This window comes from Ixodes scapularis, unplaced genomic scaffold (assembly GCF_016920785.2).
Source record: "Ixodes scapularis isolate PalLabHiFi unplaced genomic scaffold, ASM1692078v2 PGA_scaffold3__209_contigs__length_174095766, whole genome shotgun sequence".
In the NCBI taxonomy this organism is placed as follows: domain Eukaryota; kingdom Metazoa; phylum Arthropoda; class Arachnida; order Ixodida; family Ixodidae; genus Ixodes; species Ixodes scapularis.
The window spans coordinates 49,562,215-49,581,062 of record NW_024609868.1 but is presented as its reverse complement, the minus strand read 5'-3'; the positions used below and the strand labels follow the sequence as shown (position 1 = coordinate 49,581,062).

General features: G+C 44.9%; 1 protein-coding gene across 1 annotated transcript in view; it reads left to right on the top strand.

Annotated features, from left to right (window-relative positions):
- The first annotated feature begins 285 nt into the window (after positions 1-285).
- Positions 286-18,848, top strand: part of LOC115316443 — a 31,311-nt gene continuing 12,748 nt past the window's right edge. Inside the window, exons 1-2 of the mRNA XM_029975814.3 lie at positions 286-531; positions 18,061-18,131. Coding sequence (XP_029831674.2) covers positions 315-531; positions 18,061-18,131 — 288 coding nt within the window. The 5' untranslated portion in view covers positions 286-314. The remainder of the gene's footprint in view (positions 532-18,060; positions 18,132-18,848) is intronic.

Sequence of the window (18,848 nt, the reverse complement as noted above, 5' to 3'; positions counted from 1 at the left end):
GCGGAGCTATACGACGCACTCGACAAAGATTCCATAAGACTGGCCTTTCTTCGTATAATTATGACCTTTCTTCTGACCTTCGGTTGCCTTTTCAAAAGCCATCGTATAGCGGAACGCCTGCCTTTTAAAATCCGAACAGCTTGTTTTCGTTTTCTGCATTTTATAAATTTGTTTTTTGGGGGCACTCAATCGAATGTGTAAAGAACGACGTCAAAGGGCACATGTATACGTACACTTTAGCTGTCTTTTTAAAGGTCGGCCATACGTTTACTTGGCCGCAGAGAATCTACGACTTGGAGTTTTTACTGTTGGTTATGGAGATCAAGTGGGTGCTAGCGTACTTTTTGTTTTCTGTTTTGCTGGTTTCTGGTGACGCTCAAACGTCGAATGGACCAGCAAACCTGAAGCCATCTACAGGCCCGAAGAAGCAAGCATCCCCGAAGGCAGCAGTAACCAAAGTGAAGCAAGCAGTGCAGAAAAATACAGTAGCGTCAACGCCTACACCACCGTCAACCGATCCCGAAATATGTGGTAAAGTTGAGCTCAATCAAACTTCATAATGGCTGGGGTAAACGATTGTTGCCGTTTAGTTTTTATTAGATGTATAAAGCTAGAATAGGTCAAGTGACCGCATGACTATGGCAAATGCCCTACGTTAGAAATCAACGAGATTGAAGAGCTTCTCACGCAACACAATTTTTGAACGTTACAGTGACTATTTCTTTGTCTTAAAGGATACATGCAAAGAAGAAAAGTAATTGTTTTTTAAACAGCCTAGGTGTCTAGAAAATGTTATAAAACATATTTACAACGAAGAGAAAAAAAAATTAGAGCTATATTTTCGGCGCTAAACGAGTTTCTAGTTGGCGCCCGCGGGAGCCGCCGCCGGTCATGTGGTAGACCCGTGCTCCTTCGCGCAGCGCCGTTGCTGCCTCAAAGTCATGCCGCCGCCGCACGCTGAGCGTGGTGCTCCGCCGATGCAAAGCGTTTCTCGACGCCGCCGCCGCCGCCATCGCCGTGCAGGTTCGACTGCTCCGGGGCTCGCCGACGTCATCTGACCGGTCGCCGCCGTCATCTGACCGGCGCACAGGTCGATCACGTCTGCTTGCACTTTTTTAGGAGCTTCGTTTAGGTTCTAAAAGTGACTTATTAATCTTCGTTTTTTTGTTTCACTTGAAACAAAGATGAATAAGTAGCTTTTAGAGATCATAGGAAGCTTCCGAAAGAGCGCAAGCTCCACGTGACAAATAGCGGCCACTTTTCCGCGGCGCCCGCGGGTGCCAACTACAAATTTGTATAGCACCGCAAATATAAATATAAAAAAATCTTTCTTTTTTCGTTGTAAATGTGTTTTATGATTTTCTTTTCCCAACCCTAATGTTTAAAAAATGTTTTTTTTCTTTGCATGTGCCCTTTAAGATTGAAATATCATGTGTGCGTATTGTACGGGCGACTGAATGTAAACGAGCGAGACATTATCATGATACAACATTGTACTGCGGTAGCTAACAATACTTGTATACTTGGTTTTAGAGCGCAGCTCTTAGGCGCCCCTTTCCGGGTTGAGCGGCGTCGGCGTCGTCGTAACTGCGTGTTCCCTTATGGAAGATTTCCCATAACGATGTCACACGTGACGTCACGTGTGACATCATGAGGGTAAAATTTTCCGGCTAATTTTGGCGGAAAATCGTTTCGGTAAATTTCTCGGGAAATATTTTTGCTAAATTTAGCCAAAAATATTTCCCGCCTCCACGAACGTCACAAACGAGTGTCGTTCGTCATACGCGACGTCACGTGTCACGTCACGTGACGTCACGTTAAATTTAGCGAGAAAATGTAGCTGAAAGTTTTCGGCTAAATTTAGTGGGGAAATCGGCGTCACGCAACCTCAACACCAATTCGGTTTTCCCGCTCAATTTGGAGGGAAATTTTTCGCTAAATTTCTCCGCTAAATTAAGCGGGAAAAGTTCTCTGCTCAATTTAGCGGGGGAATTTTCGCTAAATTTTCTGCTAAATTTAGCTTGGAAATTTACGCTTAATTTAGCGAGAATTTCTCTCTAAATGGGAGGGGACCTGTAGAGGAGGAGGAAGGGTACGGAGGGGGGGGGCAGGGACATACCCTCCCCCCTGTACCCTGCCCTCCTCGTCCTCAAGAGCTGCGCTCTAATTCTGCATTACAGGGAATAAACCCTTTCCGAAAGTCAGTCTGGCCACTTTCATTACCATCATCATCATCTGAAAAATGGCATATGTTCCGTGCTAATGGCGGCCTTCTGTTTACTGATGACGGAACAAGTTGAAGACACTACTAAGCTGAAGTGGGGCCTATACATTCGTGACATTAGCACGTTGCAAGGCAGGAATTGAATGAAAAAGCTGCGTAAGCGTTCATTTCTATAACTTGGGCCCGGTCAATCTGTTAGTAGCACATAATCGACTTCAAAGCCCCTTCATATATAGAATTTTATCAAGGCGTCTATCTGGGTTAGGGCTTCATTCTGACTGGTTGCATCTTTGTGGCCGTCGACACTAAAAGAGATGATCGAGAAACAATAGTATACAGTGAAGAGCATATTTTCGTTTGCCGTTGACTTGCGAAAGTGACGGTGCACGATAAAATACTGCTGGCTACAGGTTCATTGCCGCCATTAGTACGGCAAAAGTTAAACTACCATTTCAGCCACTAGATGGCATTGAATTTCGGGAAGGATCTATTGTAAACGTCTTTCATTTTTTTTTTCATTTGTGATTGGAAAGAAAGAAGTGCCTGAGATAGAGGACGTAAAATTTTCGTTCCGTCAATTCGGCAGCCCTTTTAGTCGCCTATTACCAGCTGTGACCTTCAAAGACCAACCATAAGAAGCTTCGAAACTACCGGCGACGCTCCAGCAGTCGCGGGAAAGCCGCTCGTAAGGGTGGTATTTTGCACACACCAACCGAGATACCTGGATCCACGTTTGAATTTCAGCAGCAAAGCTTTGAAATCGCCGCCGCCAGCGTCACGAACCTAGTATCGATAGTCCACATCAACTCCTGGACGACACAGCATGCTAAACGACTTAACACACGATGCTCATGACACTGCGCCCACATTCTGGACATCCGAGTCAGTGGCGAACTTATCTGAGAGCGAGGTCGAAAATATGGAAGAATGCAACACCGACAATGAAGAGTGGAACAAGTCAGGATCACGTAAGCGCTCACACAAATCACTGTCCGACTCTGCTCTCGAGTTCGAGAACCATTCGCAAACAGCCAAACGTCTGTGAAGGACTCACAGTAATCTTTGCCGCTACGAAACCTGACCAAAAGCTAGGCTTTCCAACGCCCTAGGGAAGCTTTGTCCAGAGTGTATCCGTCAGATCCGCCCAGAGCCGTATAATTGGAGAGTCCGGCCAGTGGGTGGCGGCGACGAAGGCGCTGGTGAGGAGAGAAGTGAAGAAAAGTGAGGAGAGCGCCGAAGGAGCGAGAGAGGAAGAATGGAGCAAAGAGGAAACGACCGCCCTTTTGACGGAACATGTCGGCGCACAGCATTGTTGAGGATATGCGCCTTCTGCCACGGGCTTATTTCTTCTTCGCCTCAATACAAGTTTTCGTTCAAACGTGGAGAAACTTGATTCTTTAACTTTCTAAGCCACCGAGGAATAACCCTATATTATTTTCTTGCCAGAGCCTGACAAATAAAAGGAGAGAACCGAAATTTGGATATCGATCCTATCGGGCGAATGAATGAAAATGGCGTCTTGTCGCTCAGCTGAGAGCAGCCGGGAGTTCACGCACATGCGCTCACATCTCTTGCTCTGCGCCGTGGGCTGATTGGCTCACTCGAGAGGGGGGCGCTACGGCGGCGATATCATAGACTGGCCAAGCTCTCCTAATATATGGCTCTGGTCCGTCCCAACAAGAGCCTCAACGTCGTCGCCGTTGACGTGCGCAACGGCCAAACAACAAGGATGCTGCTGAGATGTCCTGAACTTTATTGTGTCGCTGTCAGGGCCTACCTATTCCTCGAGGGTCCCACATCGATTGGTGCCATCAAAATTGTTGATGCCGGACCGTCAGATCCTCCAATTTCAGAAAACCTGCGATTGGACGTCGTCTTGAGGTGGCAGGTGTCGTAAAGCTAACATTCAACAGTTCACCATTGCCAAGTTTCATGCTGCTACACTGTTAGAAAATTCCATCAATCTACGTGGAAAAACCGAATAGAACATGTCCCGTTTTCTGGAAATGCATACAATGTGCTGTTTGCTTTCAAAAACGGGAACTGTACCATATGCATTGAAATGTGCTATTTAGGCAATAAGTATGAGCTTATCCGTATAAATAAAAAAAAGCCTTACAAGACTACAGTTTATAGTCGGTTCAACTGGTATAAGCGAATTGAACGCGCCCAAAAGTGCCGGATATCCAGCAATTTTTATGGAACTCTATCAGACCGCGGAAGTACAGTGCCCGTGAGCCGTGTTACGCCGCGCGCAAGAAGACATCTCTCACCCGCGCGTGCGCAAGCCGCTGCCGGCCGGCGTGGGCCCGCGAGCCGCGGAGTGCTCTGCCCGTTCGGAAGGCGAGTTCGACGTTGTTATCGCTTCGTCAGAGGCGTTCAGCGGTGCGTAGACGGCTTTGTTTTCCAAGGTACGTATACGTTAAGTTGTTCCTACCGCAGTGTTATTTTACTATCTCTAAGTGTGTCGTATATTCCAAGTTCGGGATGCCCAGCGTGTAGCGTCTCGTCTTCCCAGCTGCATAAAGCTAGGCCTTTTATAGTTCCTGATTCGGGGCGGCATACTGCCCGACCCTACTTAGTATTGATGGTATGCTGCGCTGCGTAGTTACGCGGAAAAAAACTGGAGAAATGAAGTTAATGCAGAAGGACAGACAAAAACATGCATGAATTGGCGCAGACTAACAACTGTTTAATTTCTTTCTTTTTTTTTTCTCCCCCGGCCCGTATTTCCAAAATTGCGGCTAAGAAAACGAATGGTTGATGTCTTGAATTTGTTGGCTTCTGAACTTGATGGTGTTTGCTGTAGCTGCCTCTTTGATATACGAACTGGATGGTGTGTTTTTGTAGCGTTTACCTGGGGCCTGATGTTTGCTCCGACAAATTTGGTATCTTATTGAGCAGATCTATTTCTTCTTGTCGCAAAGCTAGTGGTGGCTCACTGACGCACGCTCCGTGTCTACCCGAGGCCATGTGAAAAGCCTCGATTATTTCACGCTTTGTTCTGTCCTTTGATCTGGCCAAGATGGAAGTAGTGTCAAGGAGAGCTTTGCAGTTGCATTTTGAACAATGCGCTGCAAGGTTGCCAGGTGCTTGCAGTTGTCCGCATTAGAGCACTGCACGGGCCGGAATTTCTAAGCCCGGCCCGACCCGGCCCGGTAGAGACACGGCCCGGGCCCGGCCCGAGCCCGACAGAATATTTTATTTCTAGGCCCGGCCCGACCCGGCCCGGTAGAGACACGGCCCGGGCTCGGCCCGAGCCCGATAGCATTCTCAAATATGAGCCCGAGCCCGGCCCGAGTCGAAAAACTGGGACCGAGTTTTTTATACCATAAATATGTCGACTTAGAATATGTATTGTGGAGAGTATGGGTGAAATATGCGCATCATTTGCGACAGTCTTTGAACTCATGGCACACCGACAATCGTTGAGACGCAAGTGGGGAATTTTTTATTTATGAAATTATTGAAGAGATATTGTACTTTTCGTTGTTCTATTCAATTCGCTTAAGAGAAATTTCCTGCCTACATATTTTTGTGGAGAAACAATAAATTGTCCATGGACTCTCTCTTCAGGCAGGTCCCTCTTGCTTGCATAATGTAGCCCGCCGCGCTGAAGTTCCGTTCGCTGCTAGCACTTGTAGCAGGAATGCACAGGATGCGTTTGGAATGGACATTTTCGGGAATTCTTTCTCGCGCGCTCTCCATAAGTCACAAAGCTCAGACCGAGTAGTCTTTCTGGCCGTGTAGATACTCCTCTATTGTTGTTAACAATTTAAAATTTACGGCACACGACTGACCTGGCACGGCCCGGGCCGGCCCGGGCCGACGCGGCCCGGAAAATTTTTTTTTCAAGCCCGAGTCCGGCCCGGGCCCTAAAAAATACGTGCTACCCGGCCCGAGCCCGGCCCGCGGGCCGGGCCGGGCCCGGGCTTTCGGGCCGGCCCGAGCCCGTGCAGTGCTCTAGTCCGCATGCATGGTTGTGCTCCCGTAGTCTCTCGTTAAGGCATCTCCCAGTCTGCCCGACGTAGGATCTTCCACACGACAGTGGTATTTTGTATACCACACATTCGACACATTCAACAAATTTGCTCCTGTGTTTCACTTGATACAGTTCCTTGCTGTTAGTCTCGTCCACTTCATTGTTGACCTTCCTGCATAATCCTTTGAGCCCGAAAGGGGCAGATAGTGACACTCTGACTTCGTACCTTGCGGCGATGTTTTTTATCCTGTGTGAAAAATTGTGTATATATGGCAGTACCACCTGTACATGGCAAAAGGAAATAGAGAACTACAGGGGTTTTTCCAGAAAAATGGAGTCAGCAAGTGCTTTAGATATGTAGACGATTTTTTGGTGTGTTTTCCAATACACAAACTAACAGACAAGGTACGTTCAAAGATCATGGAGAAGTTTCGAGAAGCGCACAGAGGACTGGATTTTACTTTTGAGTTACCTGAGAAAAGCAGCCTTCAGTTCTTGGACATCCACATGACTTTTGATTACAGACAGACATGCTGGATGTACAAAACTAGAGGAAAAAAACGAATTCTGCCGTATGACTCTGGACACACAAAGTTAGTAAAGAGGAGTGTTGCCTCAGGATGCATGTGGCGAGCAATTCAAAAATCGTGTCACCACAAAGTCTCAGAAAGTTTCCAGAGGCAAACAAGCAGACTACACGCAAGCGATTATCCTGAACCCATACTGGTAGCTGTCGCAGAAAAATGTATTTCCACACTCACAGGAAAGTGCAAAACCAAGGAGAAGATCTTGGACAAAAGACCAATGGTAATACTGCCATATATACAAAATTTTTCACACAGGATAAAAAACATCGCCGCAAGGTACGAAGTCAGAGTGTCACTATCTGCCCCTTTCAGGCTCAAAGGATTATGCAGGAAGGTCAACAATGAAGTGGACGAGACTAACAGCAAGGCACTGTGTCAAGTGAAACACAGGAGTAAATTTGTTGAATGTGTCGAAGGTGTGGTATACAAAATACCACTGTCGTGTGGAAGATCCTACGTCGGGCAGACTGGAAGATGCCTTAACGAGAGACTAAGGGAGCACAACCATGCATGCGGACAACTGCAAACACCTGGCAACCTTGCAGCGCATTGTTCAAAATGCAACTGCAAAGCTCTCCTTGACACTACTTCCATCTTGGCCAGATCAAAGGACAGAACAAAGCGTGAAATAATCGAGGCTTTTCACATGGCCTCGGGTAGACACGGAGCGTGCGTCAGTGAGCCATCACTAGCTTTGCGACAAGAAGAAATAGATCTACTCAATAAGATACCTAACTTGTCGGAGCAAGCATCAGGCCCCAGGTAAACGCTACAAAAACACACCATCCAGTTCGTATATCAAAGATCAGGCCCCAGGCAAACACCATCAAGTTCAGAAGCCAACAAATTCGAGACATCAACCATTCGTTTTCTTAGCCGCAATTTTGGAAATACGGGCCGGGGGAGAAAAAAAAAGGAAAGAAATTAAACAGTTGTTAGTCTGCGCCAATTCATGCATATTTTTTTCTGTCCTTCTGCATTAACTTCATTTCTCCAGTTTTTTTCCGCGTAACTACGCAGCGCAGCATACCATCAATGTCAAACCAACTAGCCCAACTCCAAGCATTCATTATTCCTACTTAGTAGTTGGGCACTAGGAGGGCACAGTTTTCGCAGTACTCCCGCATTATTATGCCAAGCAGCTGTCAACATGCGTGCTTCAGCGCGTCGAATTAAACTTGTTTCGCCGCCAAGTTCAACCTCACATGGTTCAAAGTTTAGCGCTTGATCGGGGAGGGGGATGGGGCAATTGGAGGATGAGGGAAGATTGGATTAGAAGGCGTGAACATTAATCGGTTATGTTTTAAGGAACGAAGTATTTTCATAAGGTCGAAAGCGTAATATATTCTCAATACAGCGTTTGAGAAACGGAGCTTGTTTTTAACTTTCTTTTTTTAAATGCGTCTGAAAGCATAATGGAGCACTGCGTTCCTCTGCTACTCGACCGTGTGAGCGATCTTGGCAGCTTGCTAAATATGCGGTGAAATAAGGGTGGCACCTGCTTGATGCAGAGAAATAGCGCAGGCTTTTGCATCTTAGGAATAGTAACGCAATATCGTGCGATATTTTGAGTCGCCCAGTAAACTTATCCGCGCTGAGCCAGTAATCAATCATCGTCGTGGTAATACTCGTGCGCGTGCCGCGGATGCTCCGGCCGTTTTGCGTACTAAATTAATGCCATTCTTTCCGGACTGATACTTCCTAAATAACTTGAGCTTCTGATAAACGAATTTACTTCGAAATTACCCCGGTCGAGTTGAAACCTTTATTGTAATAGGTGGTATTCACTGGACGCCACATCGGAGCTCTCTGAACGCTGCGCATGCTCAGAGTGAACTCCCGCTTATGGCCTGAGGACACCCTTTTTATGTAGAGTAATGCTACATGCACGACGTCGAGCAGCTCAACTAGAAGTGGCTGTACGCACGACGCGCGTTGATGTTCACTATGGCAGAGCTTGGCTCTACCAATAAAAATACTGCAGAGCCCCTCAAACAAATATTTTCGCCCCATCATGACCTAACCAACCTCGCAATTCACGAGCTTTCTCGTGAATATGCGACCAGAGTCACCCATTATGCATGCAGCCTCGCACATTCAGGAGCATGCTCGTGAATTGTAATTGGGTTTTGAATGTCAAGTTAACTTTTTTTTTTTTTTTTTGAGGATGGGATTTGACTTGTTTTCATCGCTTATCAAGTTCATTCACCTCAACGGAGTGCGATTTCTCCTTGTGAATTAAAGGAAAATACTGTATATATCACCGGAATAAAGCGATAAAACTCATGGATATACGTATATGTTAACCGGAAGAAACTGAGAATCTCCTCCCCAGATAAAAACTGAAAAGGTGTGCCATGTTTGAAAACAATATAACTCCCGAAGTCCTAGGTATTAATGCTCTCAAAGACAGTTAAAATCATAAACGTTTGGTTCAGCGTTCCTTTATGACTAAAAAAATCGACTTTTTTTCACGCAGAAGCATCTTTGACTGCCACTGGATGGCACCAGGTGCTTCGAAGGAGTCAGCTTCCTCTCTGCCATGGAGCTGATGTACGCCACATACCTAAAGTAACCTGCTGAGCTGCTAGCAGCGTTGTAGTTCGTTTAGAGGTAACTATAGATGTGCCTTTCAGTTATGAAAATGTGCGCTGTGAATTTGCTTTGGAAAAATGTATCGTATGGAAAGTTCTAATTCGTTCAGGTGGTAGAATTGTCTAGTGGATATTGCATTTCATGAAGAAATAAATAGGCGATTTTTTTGTCTGGGAAGCAGCAATAACTGCTAAATACTTTTTGACAGCGTTAATGACATAATAGGCCGTTAGCAATAAATTATGTAGCTAATTTGTTATCGTGTCCTTGCCAACATCCTAAGCAGTTTGGCATACTTTTGAATGATGGTGTGCTCTTCAACGTATTTCCGGCAAAGCCAATTTGGCTCAAAATTAGAAATTTCGAAGACTGTAATCGACTTATTTTTCGCAAGAACCTAATTTTTGCAAATCGCCTACAATTTGAAAAAAAAAGGTCCCGCGAACAATTCTGGTAAAATGTCAACATATTGAGATCCCACCGCATCGTGATAGATCCATCAATATAGATCCCACCGCATCGCGGTGGGATCTATATTGAGATCCCACCGCATCGTGAAAATTAGAACCCGCAAATTATTCCAAAACTTCAACTTTGACCTCAATCGGGAAATATTGAGCCCTCGAAACATATTTCGTTTACATTATATAATATGGTAGAAGTCAAAAAAGTTCAAATTCTGTTTTCATTTGGCAATGTGCAATGTTTCCGAAACTTATAGGAACACACCAACTGTTCATTACCTCATAAAAGTGCTAACTTGTCGGTGTCCGAACGACAACTGTAACATGTTGCTTAATGCAACAATTTTGTGCGCTACGTCATGGATTGATGTAATCTCCAGAGGTAATACAGTAGCGTGTTCCTTTGGTGAGTACTGTACATATACAGGGCGTTTTTTTTATTTTTACAGATTTGTTTAAAGAAAGCCATGAAAGCTACACTTATTCGGTTTCTGCGAGTGAGTTATACGCCAATGGGGACATTATGTGGGTGGCTAATCTTTGCGATTAGTCGGCTAATTAATTAAAATTTGTTAAATAACTTTTTAATTAGTGAAAATAGACATATGGTTCCAATTAGAAACTTGCTGAGCGTTATCGAAAACCACTAAATCAGTCATTTTTAGAAAGACTTTCAGCGCGTGAGAAGCGTAGTAGTGCATTTAAGTTACAACTCGTGGAGCACATACAAAGCTAGCTGTCGCGGTAAGGCGCCTGTGCGATTTTTCTGTCTCTTATTTAGCCCCAGCCTTGTACTTGCTCCACGAGTAGTAACTTCAGCGCACTGTTGCTCTTTTCACGCGCTCAAAGTCTCTCTAAAAATTACTGATTCAGGGGTTTTGGACGACGCTCAGCAAGTTTCTAATTGGAACCATATGACTATTTTCAGTAATTAAAAAGTTAATTAACAAATTTTAATTAATTAGCCGACTTATCGCGAAGATTAACCACCCCCAAATGCCCCCTGGGCGTATAACTCACTCGCACAAATCAGCTAAGTGTAGCTTTCATGGCTTTTTTTTTTTAAACAAAACTGTAAGAAAAAAAAAAAAAAAAAACGCTCGGTGTAGCAGACGCATAACGATTCCTCAAACGTATTGCAGTATTCCCATGTAGATATTAAGGGTTTCATTCAGCTTGGTCACACTTTCGCTGAGGCATTGTCAATTACATTAAACAAAGTGTCTAACTTTCGGCAGCAATTCGGAAAGAAATATGTTTTGTAGAGCAGCATATTAGCGTTAGCATTTGTGTTTGTTTGGCACGTTCAACAGCAACCTGGAACATCTTGTACCATGTTTTTGTTGAAACTTCGAACTAAGAAAGGCAACGGCCTGATGTTAACGTGCTGCTTTCTAGACACCCTTATTCACAATTCGCTTGAAAATATTCGTTGCTCACATTAATTGGATGTGCTGCAGTAACTGCGTGACCTGCATGGGAGGACCGTTTCTCTGGAAATCATATTATTATGTTGCAATATAATGAAAGAATCAGTATGAATCTGGTATTCAGATACATTGTCATATAGAACCAATACTAGAACTTGTGCATCCTACGGAGCATGCAACTTATATTTTAATCCGCCTTAGTATCGATCGGCTTCAAATACATGAGCCCTTGTTCTGCAGGGGCACAGGAATATACCTGTGACCGGGCTATGCTTATCAGTTAGAATAAGTAATATGAACCAAAAGACATGAATGTTCAGCATTCTAATAGTGGGTGTATCTCAAAACGTCCCATTCGCATTTGAACCTTGCACATTTCGCCCTATTCTAATTTGGTCCTTCTCGTTTGAACCTTCTCATAAGATCCGAATCGTGTTTTTCGCAACTGGGCCCATTCTCATTTTGCCCGTTCGCCCTACGACCGAATGGCATTACTTCGGCATGCTTCTAACGTTGTTATGCCTTCGCGGCTTTGTTGATGAGTCTTACCTTGCTTGGGCCCCCAACATACCATTAGGTATACGTTATGTGTAGAGGTGCGCACTGAGAATCGTACAATGACGCGTCCTTCTCTTTCTCGAAGCAAACGAAAAAAAAAAAAAAGCGATGAACATTTAATTCGGAAACTTTGTTTGAACAGAAATAGCATACATATTAGCAGTGGTTCTCAACCATTGATGTTTCGCGGACCCCTTGTAGAAAGGCGGAGACGATGGAGGACCCCGCTCGGGGTGAGGGGAATAGAAAGGTATAGGCTATCATGATAATGATTTAATAAATGGATATAACTAATTGCTAGTGTGAAGTAGACTTATCTCATTGACACACGCACGAGAGTACTCACCCAAACATTGGAACGTTTCTGAACGACGTCAAGAAAGACAACTAATATTGCCGTGCTTGACTGATGAGACATGGCTTCGCGGACCCCAATGAGAAACACTGCAATATAGAAGTGGTGGCATTGTCCCAGGTCGAGAGACCCCAAAAAACGTGACATTTCGGAATATGATCTGGATGCGACTAATACTTGGTCTGTTTTATTGTCAGCTAGTAGCTTTTCACGACGATCTCGACGCACTGCTAAAATCCTTGGCAGAGAGAGTATGCCTGTAGCGTGGCACACACACACACGCACGCACAAAATATATCAATGTACTTATTAATATAACCCCCCCAAAAAAACGATTTTCGTTTAGAACGAGTCAAGTGCGACGGGTCGAAGCGAGATATTTCTGAGAATGGCTGTTTTGAAAAGGGCCAGGTGAAAAGGGCGAAACGAGAACGGACTCAAACGAGGACGAAACGGGAAAGGACCAAATACGCCAGGTCCAAGAGAGAAGATCTTTTTGAGAATGGTTGTTTTGAGAAGGGCCAAGTGAGAAGGGCGAAACGAGAACGGGCTCAAATGATAACCTCCCTCTAATACTAACCAGGATATTCTGCTTAAGCACTTCAGGCAAGTTTTTTTTGTAATATTGCATTTACTGGTACTGTGAATTTCTCTTTTTAACCGAAGTATCGTTGGGCACAACTTTACTAGACAGGCGAGCTGGTTAATATGACATTCTACAAACCGAGATGGAGGCTCCGAAGACATACGTTTCAATTGAGACGGATGTGTTCGTCCTTCTTTGTAGCCTCCGTCTCGGGTTGTAGAATGTTTTAGCGTTGTGTGCTGACACAAGATCCGAGATGTGTCCAGTTATTATTGAGAACTGATGCCAGTAAGCTGAATCGTTTTTTTTTTTTTTTGTGTGTACAATTACAATTCGTCTTGATGCAAGGATCAGACTTGGAGGCTCATGGTGTGTGCACGGACTTTCCAAATTAAGGGCGTGTCTCGGCTTGAAAGTATACTAAAGACGAGGTTTAGAATTTGTCCAGATTGAATTACTAACCGATAGACAATGCCTTAGCTTCTGTTATACTTCCTCCTCTAAGAAATCCCACCCATTATTTATGTTATCTTTTTTTTTTCAGGCGACTTGTGGCAACGAACCCGCAGGAGGGGTCCCGGTAGTCGTCAAGAAAAGTTGCTCTGGTGCATCTGAAGGCGCAGGGAGCCCTCCAAGAGTTCTCGAAGTTCCAAAAGAAGTGAAAAGAAACTTCAGTGCTTGTTTAGATTAATCTTTCTTTTTTATTGTTAATATTACAATTTGTTGTATAGGCCAAGATGGTTCTTTTCGAGATGTAGCATGTCAGCATAATTTTTGGTCACATTTTTTTAGGAGACTGCTCACTTTGATATTTTTTTTTATGGCTGAGCTGCCCCCCAAAATATTTGCGGCATGAACTGTGTTTTTTTTTATTGTGTATCTGCTCTAGTCATTTAAAAGAAAAATAAAAGTAAATATTTTTGAAGCAGCAAACTGTTCAGTCTTCTTTGCAGTGGGTTCGTTGCTATGGGTTGGAACCAAAAGGACCAAGTGTGAACTTAGTTTGATAACGATTTTTTTACAAATGTTTATCTGCCTTTATCCCCGTCACTACGTGTACAATGCTCTCTAAACTTGATGTAGCATGTGAACACTTTCTCATGGCATTCCTGGCTGTTCTATTGAGTATATATGTCACAGATTCATTGTTCTGTTTTCAGGATAGTGCTCGCATTAGATACGACAGTTCAAATTTTCCATACATACAAGTTTGGGGAACATTTGCGCATTGCAGGTAATTTTATGTTGCAAAGACGTGCATCAAGTTGCGCCTGCAAACTGCCAGGACATCCCTGTTTTGCATGTCGCATATCAACTTTTTCAAGGAGGAGCTTGGCATGTGACATACAAAGCCCGGATGTACTCATGAATAGCGGCAGTAACATAAAATGGGGCGAGTACTATCACAAACGAGACTGAACTTTTTCCGTACGTACAAGAACTGTAACCTGTGTCGTTTTGGACGCATTGGAACATGTAATGTACTTCGTAAAAATGGTACATGTTCTGGCATGGCTTGCAACAGAACATGTGCTGCTGTGTGCCACGATGGTACATTTCCTGTAGCATACAGTACTTGTTCCGTGATGATGGTGTATGGAACTTGTTGTGGCTGCCCATACAGCAACAACATGTCCCGTACTAAAGAAGTATGGAACATGTTCTGTAGTCCGGTAATACAGTACATGTTGTGGCAACAAGGTTAGCATGTATGTGTCCCATATTTTGACAGGAGTTTTTCTAACAGTGTAGGACGAGTACGACACAAAGTGACGGAATTCAAGCCCCATCCATATCAGTGTCACAACTGTGTTGGTTTCGGACACTGTGCAGTCGCATGCACTGTGCAGTCGCATGCTTCTGCATGCTCTCGTTGTGCAGAGCCGCATCCTAAAACTAACAGCAAGAGCAGCATCAAATGCAAATCCACAGTGCGTCAACTGTAGAGAAGCACATCAGGCTATACTCCAACCTGTTCAAAATGGAGAGAAGAGCAGAATGTTGACATAAAACACACTGTCAGTAGCACGTTTAGCGAAAACCACGAATGCGCAACCAACATCTGCCGCTGTTGAGAAATCCTAAGCACAGTCACGGTGTCGTCCCTGATGCCGTCACAGCGGCTACTCCGGCGTCTTGTTTGCTCGCTAGATGCTTCTGAAGCCGGACGGACGAAAGGGCATAAGCAACAGGGCACTGAAATATCTTCTTTTTTTTGTCCGCACACCCTGCTGCTCTGGTAGATACAGGCCGCACACATGCAACGGGAAGCCGACACTGAGAACGTCCGTTCGTTGCCCAGTTTGCGCTCGTTGACAAAAAAAAAAAAAAACGGTTTTCTTCAAAAGAAACAGCTAAATGTCCTTTTCACACTTTCTCCACGCACCCAGCGGGAGGGAGAGAGGGTAAGGAGTGACTCTTCCTTCTTGCGTTCTAGGCACCATAATTATAGACCCAGTCCCCGGCTCGTCTCGGCTTTAGTCGTTCCTTTCCCCTCGCGTCGGCTTTCAGTGAAGTTTGGTAAACGGGGAAACAAGTGACAGCAGGTGAAATCCCAACGAAATCTGGTAGCCGAGAGTAGCTGCCGGCAAATCTTTCAGCAAAAGACTGGTAAACTAGGCTGGTTTCGAATAAAAACGGGTGCAACTTGACCAGTTTTCACCGGATGTCACCGGAAGATTTTACCGAATTTTTTCATTAGGGTTGGCTTAACTGTCTCGCAATCTAAAACCACGGCTTTTGCTCACCATCCACGTAGCTTTAAGGCCAGCTCTTTCACGTACTCTGTAAACGGTACTTCCTAACCAGGCTGCGCAACCACATGTACATTGGACTGCATGTAGGTGATTGCCCTTCCTGGCGTCCAGTCGTGAAACAAACAATATCTCGGTGCACCCTGCACCTCTACGTAATTCGAAGGATTCGAGGATACACGCTGAGGACCTTGCAATCGATGGCTCTGCAACTGTTTTAAGGGGCTGATTAAATCCTGGTTACTTTATGCGCTCCCACTTGTGCTCGTACGAAGCGCGCTCAGGTCACGCTTATGCGCTCAGGTAACGAAGATGGAGATCATTCAAAGGAAAGCCCTCGGAACCTGCCTCGGTCTTCAACCGTCCGCACCGAATGTCCTACTTTAGTCGAAGCTAGACAAAACACAATCGCCAATCCAGCATTCTGTCAGGCACAACGGCATCTCGCCCGGCAGACCCTCACAAGGTCTACCGTCAACCTGTTGCAACACTTCTATAGTCATCCCAATTTCCAACTCAGAAAAGTCTACGCAGACTTTAAGGAGCGTGGCAGTACAATGGATGGCGACCCTCTCCAACCACCCCATTATACAACTGTGCCTCTCAATATATAGTAATAAATCTCTACGCAGCAAAAAATCTGTTTTCGATGTGGTTTCCCGTAATCTCGCGGGAAACGCCTCGACAGCTTTTTCGATAGTTGGACAAGCGTTTTCACCGATGGCTCAGTCTGCCACCAAAAGAAATCCTCAACAGCAGCGGTAATTATCCCTAAACTCGCCATTATGAAGTCCGATCGCCGCAGCTTCTACACATCCATCCACCATCGCAGAACTAAAAGCACTCGAACTTGTTCTCGATACCTACACGACCTTGTGAGCCCCAAAAAAGGGAGGTTTTTCTCACAGATTCCAGAGCGGCACTACGAATTCTCAGCAAGCTGGAAGTCGCACCTCCGTTGGCCCGCATTGTTGCTTTTAAAGTCTAGCCCTTAGAAAAGAAAGGCTGGACTATAGCAGTCCAGTGGCTGCCATCTAATCGACGGCAATGAAAGGGCCTACCAAATCGCAGCTCAGGCTCATGAACTCACCAACAGAACTTTCCACGTACCGAATATCAATGAGGCCAGGCTTCTCATTGCACGTGAGACGCAAAAAAAGACACCCGAACCCAGGCATAGCCGGAGGAACCCCACAAACACAGGTTCCAGCCAAACTAAGTCGCCCAGAAGCAGCCCTTCTTCACCAACTTCGAACTCGCTCAGCTTTCTATGGCCTCTTGGCTTTACCACGTCGAATGCGTGGACATCTTACATCCGTGCCACACGGGCAACTCGACTGCCATTTACAACGAATGACATCCGTGTGATCGACGAATCGGCTCGCGATCTGTCACGCGTGGAATACGCCACGCCCGGAGCGACGCGCGCTGATTGGCCGATCGTTCAAATGTCATTCATTCTAAATGGAATTTGAGTTGCCCCTGTGGCACGGGCACTGTCAGACATGCCAAGTTCCCGAGGATAGCGAACATCTCCTTCGTGACTGCCCAATCTTCGACGCTCAGCGTTCTAGACTCCACCTTGAACTTTGTCAAACAGGCGCAGCAAGGCAGAGCCTTTCGCACCTGCTTTTTCTGCCAGGTACCAGGGGCATCACTACGAAAACATTCGCGCTGATCCTGACATTCCTGGAAGATACCAGTCTGGCTGACCATCTTTAATGACTGGTGTTCTCTCCAGTTTTCAGTACGGCGGGTGCGGCTTGACGCAAGGCCTGTGACTGTGACAGGTGGCATGACCTTCCGCCATTGAGGCGGCCAACGTGACCAGGCTGTACTAGACGTCGCTATCTTTTTGATTTGTGTGTGTCTTGTTCGAACCTTTTCCTCTTCTTTCTTTTTTCTTCTTCGGTTGGAGCTGGCAGGCCTTGATTAGAATGGTGCCCAAACTGTTGCGGTTTCCCTTGTTTTTTTTTTTTTGTTTAGTTTTAAATATATTTTAGCTCTACAGTTCGTCATTTGTGTTCCTATCTTGCTCAGTAGTGGCGTACGCGGTTCCCGTCAAGAGGCACGATGAGATTAGGTTTCGAATAACAGATATGTATGCTTGCATGTAAAAAACAGAGTTACACTGAGACTGCATGCGCCAATCCACAGTGCTTAGAGAGCAAATAGTGTACACCAATGCTCTTTTTCTTCCTTTTTCTTATTTTTTTATACGGGGGGGGGGGGGGGGGGTGTAACAGCGTGAACGAATTAAATTGACTCAATTGCTAAAATATAAAAGAATCACCGCCTATGAAGTATGTTTCTTAAATGTAAACAAAAATTAGCGCTTGCTCTCTCTAATTATCAGCACGACATTTTTTTTTTTTCAGGAATTTATTTTTGATGATTGCAAATGCGTTCGAAAGAAAGTTAGCATTTGGTGTGTACGTATATAGAAAATACCAGATGCTTGAATGTTTAAATAGCAAAATAGAAGCATTTTCTACATTTTTTTTTGTTGTTTTGTGTTGCCCTAAGAGCTAAAGAAGAATGGATCGGATTTTGCATTACCATCGCTGCAGTGTACGTTGAAAAATCTCCCGGAAGAAGTAAGTATAATAAAGACAACTGCCAGTTACTTAAATCTACAAACTCGTTTAACGCATGGAAGGCATTATTTTAGAACGTAAGGTGTGATCGTTTAGATTTATTTGAAAGACATTAAAGAGTCGTTTTGAGTGAAGAGGGACATATTGTACTCTGCAACTCTAATCTGTTACACTACCACGCACTACGCAGAGTCTAGAGTGAAGTAAGGCAGTAAAATATGTAGTAGGACACGTACTAGGGGGTGACCAATAAATCTTGCCTGTTCTTGACAGGCTAGCCATGATAAGAATTTATTAAGCACTCGGCGTCCGTCGTACCTAGGCTGGTGTGCAGTGTGAATGGTTACCTACGTGGTTCTCTTGAACACTGAAAACAATCTGGCAATAACTTAAACAAATCGCTTAGCTGGCACAGGGATTGGCCAATAGGGTGCGGATCGAGGGAGTTCTGGGTTTGATTTCCGGGTGGAAGATGTGAATAGAGTAGTGGCTTAATTATGAGTAAGTGCTTGTCTACATCGTTTTGCTCAAGTTGTCATTGCGAAGGCCGGTTCACACATTTGTGTGCCCGCTTGTTATTGCTCACGACGAGAAAACACACCATGGCCTACACCTGTACTCCCTCGGGTGACCTTGGAACGCTTCCGATGGGCGTATATGTTTGCTCATTTTGTACGCATCATTATTTCATCGTGTGCTGGAAACAGGCATGGGCAA